This window comes from Tigriopus californicus, chromosome 11 (genome assembly GCF_007210705.1).
Source record: "Tigriopus californicus strain San Diego chromosome 11, Tcal_SD_v2.1, whole genome shotgun sequence".
Classification (NCBI taxonomy): Eukaryota; Metazoa; Arthropoda; class Copepoda; order Harpacticoida; family Harpacticidae; genus Tigriopus; species Tigriopus californicus.
The window spans coordinates 15,173,806-15,184,953 of NC_081450.1; the positions used below are offsets into that span (position 1 = coordinate 15,173,806).

The window sequence follows — 11,148 nt, forward strand, 5'->3', positions numbered from 1 at the left end:
GGGTATATTTGGTTTAATTTCATGGATATATTGCATCGTGTGATAGCGACTATAAGAATTTTCCAATAAGAATTTCTGTAAAATATGTGTTTCACATCCATCGTACAAAAATTCTTACATAAAGTGTATGGATAATTTGGGAAGGAAGAGGGTTCAATAAATACGAAAGTAATAAATTCTTCTTCAGGGGAGGCTGCACCGTCATAGATAGTATTCAAGTTGTGCTTGAGTCAAATTGGGGTTTCATTAATACACAATAGAGCCGCCCGCAGTGGTGAGCAGAATAAGTACATAATACATCTCTGAAATCGATCGGTCTTAAAAGTAATACCAGCACCTGGTCCGATAAAAATTCAACTATTTTTCCATTACAATCAATCCCTTATTACGGTTATTACCCACACAAGCGCCTCACTCGTGTCTTGCCGTCGTTCCCATCCAGAACGGTCCAAGCGTGTTGGCTGAAGACGCAATTATTTCGCAATGGGAAAACGTTGTGTTCACTCACTCCAAGGTGATCGTCACCGGAATGAGCGGCGACGGGATGGCCTTGACCGTGACCCGATCCGATGCATGGGGGGTCTGGTGGAGGAAGGGACTCAGCGGATTCAGCGGGTTCTGGTGGGCAAAGGTGGCCGTGGTCAACGAGTAAACCTTTTTGGAGGTGGGTTCGTGAATGGGCGTGATGGAGACGGAGGGAATATTATTGTTGGGCGCTGGGCTGGGAAACGAGGCTCGGGCTATGCTCGCCACATCCACCGAGATTTTTTCACCCCGTGCATCCCGTGGGTCGGGATACTCGCCCTCCTCGTCATCCTCGTCTTTCAGTTTTCGCTTCCGGGACCGCGTCATCGGACCGCCTTGGAGGAGTTGGTGCAGGATTTGCCTCTCCGGCATCAACGAAGACAACATTGACGTCGTGGTGGTGGGGCCGCATTGGAGCGTTCTGGGCAAGGACATGGGCATGGGTGTAATCGAGACCGAGGCCTGGCTTTGGAGGACGGAGTAGCCGTCCTGGCGAGTCGACACAGCCGCTCCACTAGATTCTGACTTGAGTGGCATCATTTGGTAGGAGATGCCACTCAGTGCTTCGGCTGCCATCTGCTGTACCGTACATCCGCCTTCGATTTACGAAACCTATCAATTGCACCGTTAGTAATTTAAAACATACCTAATGTATTAGAATCTTGAACCAGATCAAAGCACCAGGGTTAGTGTCNGTCCTGGCGAGTCGACACAGCCGCTCCACTAGATTCTGACTTGAGTGGCATCATTTGGTAGGAGATGCCACTCAGTGCTTCGGCTGCCATGCGGGAATGAGACGTCGGCAACGACGACAACGACGACAAGGAGGACGAGGACAGGCTAGTGGCAAGGCTGGAGGCAGCGATGGAGGGTGTGGTGGCTGATATCGAGGAGGGATGACTAGAAGGGGTGCAATGTTGCTGTTGAAGCTGCTGAATCAAGGCCAGGCTATTCAGGTAATCCTGAATGCGCGGACTGTTCTGTAGACTGAAGGTGCTCCGATCCGGCTCCGGTGTTGGAATGAGTGGTTGTTGACTTGAGCTGGACACGGGGGGAGGTTGACACGGATACATCCACGGGTTTGAGTTGGTCTTGGTTGGCGAGAGCGAGGAGAGCGAGGATTGACTGGAGAGGGACCCGAATCCCGACGAACATGACGAGGACATCTTGTAGCGTCGAGGTTGACCATCCGATGCTGGATGGGAAGGAGGGAAGTGAGCCAAGCCTCCCTCACGGGTCACGCGATGGAAGGCGTTGAACGTCATCATGAGACTCCGTTCCGCGACCAGAGGGTGTTGTTGAAGAATGGCCGGCGTAAGTAAGGGCTTCAAGGCATTCCTTTGATAGCGGCTACTTTGGAGGGATCGGCGAATCCAAGTCGAGTTGAACAGGTCGTCGAGATTCAGTCTTTTCTTTGGGTCCACGGTCAGGAGTCCTTTCACGATTTGCTTGCCTGCGGGGCCAACAGCTTTCCACGCGGATTCGTGTATGGCGTCGATCTTGAAGTCACCAGACTTGATTCTCTTCATGATGGCAAATGCGGAGTCGTCTTTGGGTCGATGAGTCATGAACGGAGAACGTCCGCAGAGCATCACATACTACAAGATGAATGCGTTTGTTTTGACAATAATATTGATAACTGAATAATCAACCAAAACATGGGGGCTCTTATTATTTAGCGCCTATCCCAGTGAAATCTCACCAAAATAACTCCCAAGCTCCAAAGATCACAGCTTTCGTCGTAGCCATCCATGGGCATAGTGGCATCCTCTCCGCTCTTTGGCCCCACAATTGCCTGGTTTAGAACCTCAGGTGCGGCATATTGGAGGGTAAAGCAAGGGGTTTTCATGCCCTCCTTTTTGTTCTTGGGCTTCAGGCGGGCGAATCCGAAATCCACCACCTTTAACTCGGCAGTGTCGGAATCATCCGAGAACAAGATGTTCTCGGGTTTGAGGTCTCGATGAACCACGCCTTGGAAGTGCATGAAATTGACGGCTGACATGAGTTTTGTCATGATCCGTGCAGCCTGAAACTCGTCGAATTGTTTGAAGCTCCGAATTCGGTTCAGGAGCTCTCCTCCGCGGAGATTTTCCATCACAATGTAAGTATGAATTTCATCCTGAGGGAACAATGGAAGAAGGATTAACATCAGGTGCGTTGAGATGTTTGGTCCGCTTGGCGTTTTTGTATTGGCCAATCCGTGTTTTACCTGGATCACATCAATGAGTTTGACTATGTTGGGATGGCCTTGACACAATCGTAACAGTTCGACCTCTTTCGAGCAATCCACTCGGCGTGATATGATTTTCACGGCAAACTCCCGACGAGACTCCTTGTGGAAGCATCGCCGACAAACGGAATAACTCCCGTCACCCAAAAGCTTATCACCGAGGTCAATATCGTAGTTTTGGAAGAACGGAGATTTCTGTGGAAGGACGAACATCAGTTTCCAAACTCGATTCAAATTCTCAGGTCAAAAGTATGAAGATCTACCTTGAGGATGCACCCGACTAGATTGGAAGTGCTTGGTTTCTTGTCTGGATTGGGCCGGAACATGTCATCGGATATCACATTGTTATCAGCGAAGAGTATCGAAGGCGAAATGAACGAGTAGCCCCTGAAGACGTTTTCCACGTTGGGAGGAATGATGGCAGGCGTATCCACCACTTCCATATTGGTAAACTCCTCTGAGAAATTGGAGACATCCGTGGCTGATCCAATCTTGGGGATGAATGGAGCGGGAATATTTTTCCGCAACAGATCGTCCCAATTGATCGGGACGAAAAAGGGATGACTTCGGACCTCGAAAGCATCACCAAGGCCACCTCCTGAATGAACAAAAGAAATATTTTACATTTCTGATTTCATTTTACTATTCCTGATGTTGCTGGCCTATCGAGTAATTGAAGCGAGAGCTTACCCAATCGCTTCCTGGGGTCTTTAACCAGAAGCTTGAGGATGAAATCTTTGACCTCTCTGGAGAGAAAGTCTGGCATCAGGGGCTCGGCATTCAAGATCCGTTTGGAAATGTCTTGCTGCGTGTTCTTATCACCCTCGACAGTAAATGGAGAGGCACCAGTCAAAAGCTCATACGTAAGGACCCCCAAACTCCACCAATCCACAGCCTAGAATAGCGAAAGTACACATATGAATTTTCAATCTCAAGCATTCCAATTCTATTATGAATTTAACCGCTTGGACACGACTCAAAATCTGTAATTTAGATGCTTTACCTGGTGGTTGCCTAATGAATTTTTTTTAATACATTTGTAAACTATGCCATACTGTACGTAGTGGCAATGTACTTTCAATTTGTACGCCTTATCCCATTGAGGCTAATCTTTTTCTGGAAACTCCAAGGTTAAGTAAGACCCTTGCCAGTGTTCATTTATGGCCTTGGATGAAAAGAGAAAGGCTAGGCGAGATTTTGAAGGTCACTTCGTAATGCTTAATTTCTAGAGGTATAATTTCTCCATTTTGATTGCACGTCAGAACTTAAGTTGGATCGATATGCATTTTGTCTCCATTTTTTGGATAATTCCAACAAGTAGCACTCGACTCACCGTTTCCCCGAATCCAACTTCTCTCGAAGTCTGCTCAGAACTTGTTTTGAAGCATTCTATCTCGCTTTTTTATGTTCCCTTCCCCGCAAGAACTTTGCCCATCTTCAAAAAAGTATTTGCGGCTTAATTGAAGACCTCGGGAAATGAGAGAACACTTACGATATCATGGCCGTGGTTTCCCCCTCGCACAATCTCGGGAGCCATGTATTCGATGGTTCCACAGAACGAGTAGGCCCGTTGCTCCTTCTCCTCAGGTAGGAATTCCCGACTTAGTCCAAAGTCAGTGATGACTATGTGACCTTCACCATCCAAGAGAATGTTCTCCAGCTTGATATCACGGTAGATGATCTTGTTCTTCAAATTGGAAAATAAATACATCATGAAAAAAGGGGTTTCCTCACGGGTCACAGACAGACGATCGTTGTGCCAGCCACTGCAATAATCTCACCTTGTGCAAGTGTTCCAAGGCCAGAACGATTTCTCCAATGTAGATCCGCACCTCATTCTCCGTGAACTTTTCACGTTGATACAAGTGGGTGAAGAGTTCTCCTCCATTGACGTAATCTACAACCACGAGAAAGAGAGAGAGAGGGCTCAATTCAATGTGCAAGATGGAACAATGAGTGGATGGATGGAACACGATCCAAAATATAAGATGACCTAACTCCTTTCGCCTGCTTTCGCCAGACCGCCGAAAAATGAAGCCCTCCCCTCCCCCTCCATTCATTTCCGAAAGTGCAAATGCTGCTCTATTGGGAGCGTGTCTATGAATCAATGACTTGCACACGTCCTTTCTTCATCGCGGTTGGAAGGGAAACGATATCTTGGTTGTTTGACCCCATGAAACGCCTGGTCGACAAATTTAAGCAACTTCGACATGAATAGTCACTCAGACTTCAAATTGCAAGTAGGACACAATTCCTTTCTCTCTTTGGTGGAGGGGAAGGGTGTGTGTGTGTGTCTTGTCTGGCCTTTTGCGACAGGCGCGTGATGAAATGTTCATGCAGACGGCGGTCTAACTCACCTAATACCAAATGAAGTTTGCTTGAGGTTTGAAAGGCGTAGTGCAACGTAACGAGGAACGGCGATTGGCGAATAGTTTGTAAAACCTGTCGCTCAGTTCGTGTATGCTCGGTGGTCTTCCGTTTCTGCACAATGGTGGCCTTTTTCAAGACCTTCATGGCGTAGAGGCGTCCTGCATCTGTGCCATTTCGTTTCCTCGTCAGAAACACCTTTCCGTAGGCTGCAATGATAGGATCAAAAGAGCCATGAATGATAACTCGGGGAAGTCGATGTATGGCCATGATTTATTCAATGATTACCTCCTGTGCCTAGAACCTTGAGTAGCTCGAAATCTCTCATTGACACCTTGGGAGCTCCATTGCGGTAATAACCTGGGTCCACGCCTGTAAATGAAAAGGACATTCCGTTTTTATTTAGTGTGCCTTGATCTGGCAACTCTGAATGTGTCTACGTGGTGCGTGCAATGATGTCCTTGAACAACGACCGTTGTCTCTCGAAATGGCAAATCAGCTCGGCTGATGAGCGAGATTAGAGGGTTACGTACTGCATTTCAATTGTGGGGCATTTCCTTGTTACATTTAATGGCGATTCCGCGGCTTTTTTACCTTCAGTATTCCTCATGTGGATACTGTTTGGAAGGATTCAACCTCGACAGTTATTGTGCCTGTGGAAATGTGGCATATGTCTCAATAGCAAAAAAATTAAAGTGTCAACCGTCCATCCATCAGGAGCTCAAATCTCGAAACATGATTTTGAATTATTCGCAATTTCGCACATGGTGATGAAACAAGCATGTTCACCTCGGAACTCCCGAGGCAATGCTGAACTTACAAAAATAATTGCAACAACATGACAGAGCAATCTCAATGTAGCAATCGAGATATCGCTCTTCAGGATTCACTCAATCGAGAGAATCATCCCCAAGTTGCAAAGGATTGAGTAAGCTTGTTCTGGCATTCCAATCTTGGCCAGGAGTTGCGTTGTTGGCGAATGTATTTTGAACTTTTGTATGTATCTTTCCCAAACTTCCTGGATTTTTAAGTCAATTCAGAGTGGGACCACGGATTTTCGCCATCATTGAACTTGAAATGGTCCTTTGTTTCAGTTTTGACAACTCCAACCTCCACCTATGAATATGAGGTCTTTGTGGCAGCGACATCAACCCTGTTCGTAATATGTGTTAAATTCAGTGACAGAAAGTTAGTCTCTACGTACATGGAGGTTGCCCTTGAACTCAAAATATAAGAGGAAACTCTCTTGACAATGACTGCCATTGACTGCCAAGAGGACAATCCGTCCTCTTCTTCTTCCTCACATGTGGGTCAAGGTGGCCTTCGAAACGAGGCCAAAGGCTGCACGAGAAGGAGAGGGAAACTAGATAGTAGCCAGCCAAACCACGAAAGAAGATTGCAACGCGCCCGGGAAAAAGGCCCGCCCGTTCGATTGCTTGTCAGGAGAAGCACGCATTTTCCCATCAGGGTTCCTACTTACTTCCGGTTCGTTCCCATTCATTGGAACTTCCGTACGAACGAATGACCATTTTGAGAAAAGAAAAACTTGATTTCTAAAGTCATGATAACTTTCCGCTTGTGACTGTGATTGGTATGAGAGTGAAAGCCACACTCGTACGTCCAGGAGGGAAAGTCCTGATCAGGCGCAAGTCAAGAAGACTGCGAATGGCAGGAATAAAAACAGACTCACTCCTCCAGAGATAAAAAGCATGCCTCTCAGCCCACGCTTTCTCGAGTCTGCTTGTCTTTGTTCCCGGAGAAACAAGGTCAGGGCACGAGGGTTCAAGATCGGCCATTGGTTCCAAAACCTGGAAGCAATCCTTGAGCAAGAATACCTTGGGGGGGGGAGGGAACACCTGTTAAGAGGGATTATTTCGAACAAACGATTCATTGAGGAGGTATGATGATGGTGTGATGATCCTCAATTTGACCTTTTCGTCGAGACGGCTAAATTTAATATCCTCGAGTACATTGATGGCACACAATTGCCTCAGACGTCTGCAAATCGTATCCCGAGGCTCTTTGGACAGATCGAAGTGTTTGAAATGTACTAGAAACAATTCTAAGTGATAACAAACGAGTCTAACCTTGGGATCGAGCTTAAACAAGGGCCTTTGTTGGAAGAATTAAGATTGTTGGCATTTCCCCAGGCAGTGAAACAGGGCAAAAAAATGTGGCAAAGAAATTCTGAAGATGCGCATTCACCTCTCTGGTAAGCGTTTCACTCGAAACTCGGGAGCGCCAATTATTGCTCGGAATGCTCCTCTTTTTGCTCTTTAATTGAGTTGCACCCACATACGTACTGAAGTAATTGTCTCTATATTTGTAAGAAGGCACGCGGGTTGGTAGGTCGGTATTAAATTCCCGTTCAAGAGTTTTTGCTTCACACATCGCACACATATAATATATCGGATTCTCGAAGAAATGTGAACGTGGGAGTTGTCGTTTGATATCAGAACGGCAATGTGTTTTGTGTTGTGGCTTTTGGAATCGATTGGACAAGAAAAGTATGTTATCAAGTCAAGGAAAACCGATGAGTATGTCAGCCTTGCTTAAAGTAACTGCTAATTGCCATTTGAAACTAGTTCGCATTGTGGTTTTTTCTAGAACGAACTTCAATCTATGCATGTATGTACAGTACATTGTTGTTGATATTCCACTGACGTTGTCAACGAACGAATCGGCGATGCGATCGGAGTCTCCGCCAAGGGACAACAACTGTCCCACCCAAAAAGAGCTCCGTCTACGTGTATCGATCTAGGACTAACTAGTCTATAGAACCGTCGTGTAACTCGATTGTGCTGTGCACTGTACAGACACGATAGTTGGGCTCAACGTTCTGCTCCTCTTTCCTGCTTCTGAGTGTGCTCATTCTCCGCGCTGTTCTTACGACACTACTACTTGATCTGAAGCAAAGTTCATGTTTTACTCGTGGTAGTGGAATGGGCCAAGAACACATCACCATCTTGACCTTGGGTTGCAGAACTTGAAAGTTACCCAAAGGGCCTTGAAACAGAAAATGACAGAGGGCGCTCTTGAAGTTCTTCGGGTGCAGATACTCCATTTGCATTAGGATGTTGTTGCCGCTTTTGCCACCACGACGGCAACGACGACTTGTAGGTACGCACAGTATGTGGTATACCTAGCTATAATAGAGGCTTTTTCGTCTTTTGCTTGGGTGTGTGTGTGCGCGTGTCGATGTGTCTCTCTCCGTGAAGACACGTGTCAGGTGAAGGCAGAATAAGACTTCATCCACTAACGTAGTGTTGGCTTCATGAGAATGCTAATAGACATACATTTATGTAGTATGCACTCTACTAATCCATTATATGGTGACTTGAGAATGGAAAAGTTGGTACTAAGAACTCCTTGACGAGGACCTCTTGTCGTCCATTGTGGAGCAATTCAGTCGATTTTTTAAAAATCCAACCAGGATCTTGGAAAGTATTTAGACGAATTATAAATGTGTCCAACAAAGGAGCGAGTGGCACTTTCACCAGTTGTTGGGCAATAGACATCATATGAAATCGCGATCGTTAGATACCTACTATACCCTACTAGCACCACTTCCACTTTGGATGGAAACAGCCATCCATGGATGGCTCAGGCTCTTGATGAGAGAGTGGTACATTTTGAATTCAAAGCCACGTACCTAGCTACCTCCTCACGTCTCTGAAGACGACAATGAAGCGTTCACTCTGTGCATGCTTGTGCAAGTTTTTGCCTTTGGAATTCTTGACGTTTGGCCAATTTCCGAGACTTCACTCCAAGCGAGAATAATGTTCCCTCTATTTGCTCAATTTTTTCTCAAGTGATAAAAGCGCATCTTTCTTCTCAAAGGGACGAGGATTGAAACACACACACACACACACATAGAGGAGCTCGCACATGTGCATATATTGTACATTCTTCATTCATCATGGCAACCTCTCTCTTCAGATCATATCTGGTCTTGATTTGGAAATGCGTAGTACACGAGAAGTTCAACTTTGCCAACCAATGCCTCGCTCAGCTGAGTTGAGCCAGCCTTAAAAGCATTGGAAACGTTTTTAGGAACGTCTTGCCAAGGTTGATTATGAACCCCCGTTTCCGGCAAATCCTTCGTCTACAAAAGAGCATCATCTCACTCACATCTTTAAAATATCAAAGTTGTGACCATAAGCATAACGGAAGAGTCTTAAGAGAACATCGTGGCTTGGTTTTAGAAAACACTTCCTTCATGATATATTTGCTAACATGAGGATAATTGTTCTTTGGCATCATCACACCTCGCAACATTTACTCTTGGCCAAATGTTTGGTGAAGGAGCAGCTAAACGATCTTCACTTCAGGTGTTTTCGATTGAAATCTCACCAGCCTTCTCAATTCTAGTGACCCACATTACTCAAAACTCAGGGCTAGTTCACATTATTGGCATTGAAACAAGAGGAGATCGATCCCCTCCCCCCCTTCAAAAAATGGCATGATGATATTATAGGCCAGGAGGGGCGGGTTGTGCCCTCGCTATGGAGATGAATTGGATGGATCATTTCGAGTATGGCCTTCTTCGTTCATGGTTGGAAAGAAATGAAAGTAGCTTTGGCACATTATGTTTGCCCTAGAAATGCCGCATGGCAAAAGATTTCTTTCTTTCGTTCGTTCGTTCAAACGTTCTTGTTCAAACTACATTTTCATAGAGGGGAGAAGGTAGGGCCTCTCAAATGCAATCTGTCTTCTTCTGCCAAGTTTGGCTACACCGGGAACCTAGGAGGGAGGTACCACCACCTGAATCTGTGCCAGTGCAATGGTTGGTAGTGGAGTAGTAGCTGAGTGACTGTACACGTCCACTTAACCGAAGGAAGAGCACAGTCAATGCCTCTTGGCTAACAGTTGTGGCCATGGTTTACCAGAGCTAACACTCAATGGGATCGCCTTGGTTCCCTCGTCTTCTTGGTAGGAAATCCATTGGCGTTGGCAGCAGTCATGGCCCAGCTCCTCGCTTCTCTCCCGTCCAATCCCAAACCACTCACTATGCTGATACTTCAGACCATCATATCACAATCATGAGAACCATCCAACCCGGCCCAACCGTGTCGTGGAAGCACCTCGACCAGAGAGAGAGGTGCCACCATCGTCATGATTGTGTACTGTTCAACCTGTGGCAAAGCAATTGCAGAGGTCTTCCTTTGCCACGATGACGACGAGCAGGCGGATTTTTTTTTTGGTGAAAGTTGGAGAAGATTTTTCCCTTTCGATGGCTTACAGACACACATTCTGAAACTATGCCAAAGTCAAAACCATTTGCTCTTGCTCTTAGTCGACTCAGGTTGGAAGGGGCTGCTCCGTTCTTCATGGAGCAAACGGCTTCCTCATGTGTGAAGCGACCAAGATGATAACATGCGAGACAAGACGGATATTGGAATTTCGTATCTCTGTATGTTTCAACCCACTTGGATAAGGCACATTTTGAAATCGGACGAGGTTCATTGATGATCTGTTCCGGGACCTTCAAGGCCATGTGTTTTTGATGCACACAATACGCCTTGTCTGTCCATTCAAAAATCCCTGATCAGATGTGAGGATTTGTAAAACATAAAACATTTCACCGACAACAGTTGGCAGGTAGCCCAGAACATGGGAACGGAAAGTTTCTTTTCCACAAAAACTGTAATAGGGCTTCGATGTGGCAGTGGCAGTTGTTGATGTTGGCGCTGCCGATTGAACTCCTGCCACTGTCAGGCACAGACCAACAACCAACCACCAGCAAACCAAGCAACAAGCCCTTCAAATAGACGGGAGAGACTTGTGACTTCTTGCTTTTTAAGAGGAGTTGTAGCACTCGAAGTACATGTCCAAGTAGAACATACTTATAGTAGAGACGCCAGGCAAGATGGCATTGATGGCATTGATCTACTAACACAATGCCGTTGGGTAAAGTCCACGCCATTTGGGCGAACAATGCGCGGTTATGAACCAATTTGGATTTTCCGTTCGAATTTCTTTCTTTCTTTCTTTCTTTCTTTCCACAGCTGATGGATTGTGTGCTG

At 46.1% G+C, this 11,148-nt stretch overlaps 1 protein-coding gene across 1 annotated transcript in view; it reads right to left on the reverse strand.

Moving 5' to 3' along the window:
- Positions 1 to 1,211: 1,211 nt before the first annotated feature.
- The window catches only part of LOC131891207 (ribosomal protein S6 kinase alpha-5-like), an 11,395-nt gene continuing 1,458 nt past the window's right edge, over positions 1,212 to 11,148 (reverse strand). Inside the window, exons 2-10 of the mRNA XM_059240730.1 lie at positions 5,411 to 5,494; positions 5,113 to 5,331; positions 4,537 to 4,652; positions 4,248 to 4,442; positions 3,446 to 3,650; positions 3,019 to 3,353; positions 2,735 to 2,950; positions 2,228 to 2,644; positions 1,212 to 2,123 (exon numbers count right to left, since the gene is read on the reverse strand). Coding sequence (XP_059096713.1) covers positions 1,212 to 2,123; positions 2,228 to 2,644; positions 2,735 to 2,950; positions 3,019 to 3,353; positions 3,446 to 3,650; positions 4,248 to 4,442; positions 4,537 to 4,652; positions 5,113 to 5,331; positions 5,411 to 5,494 — 2,699 coding nt within the window. The remainder of the gene's footprint in view (positions 2,124 to 2,227; positions 2,645 to 2,734; positions 2,951 to 3,018; positions 3,354 to 3,445; positions 3,651 to 4,247; positions 4,443 to 4,536; positions 4,653 to 5,112; positions 5,332 to 5,410; positions 5,495 to 11,148) is intronic.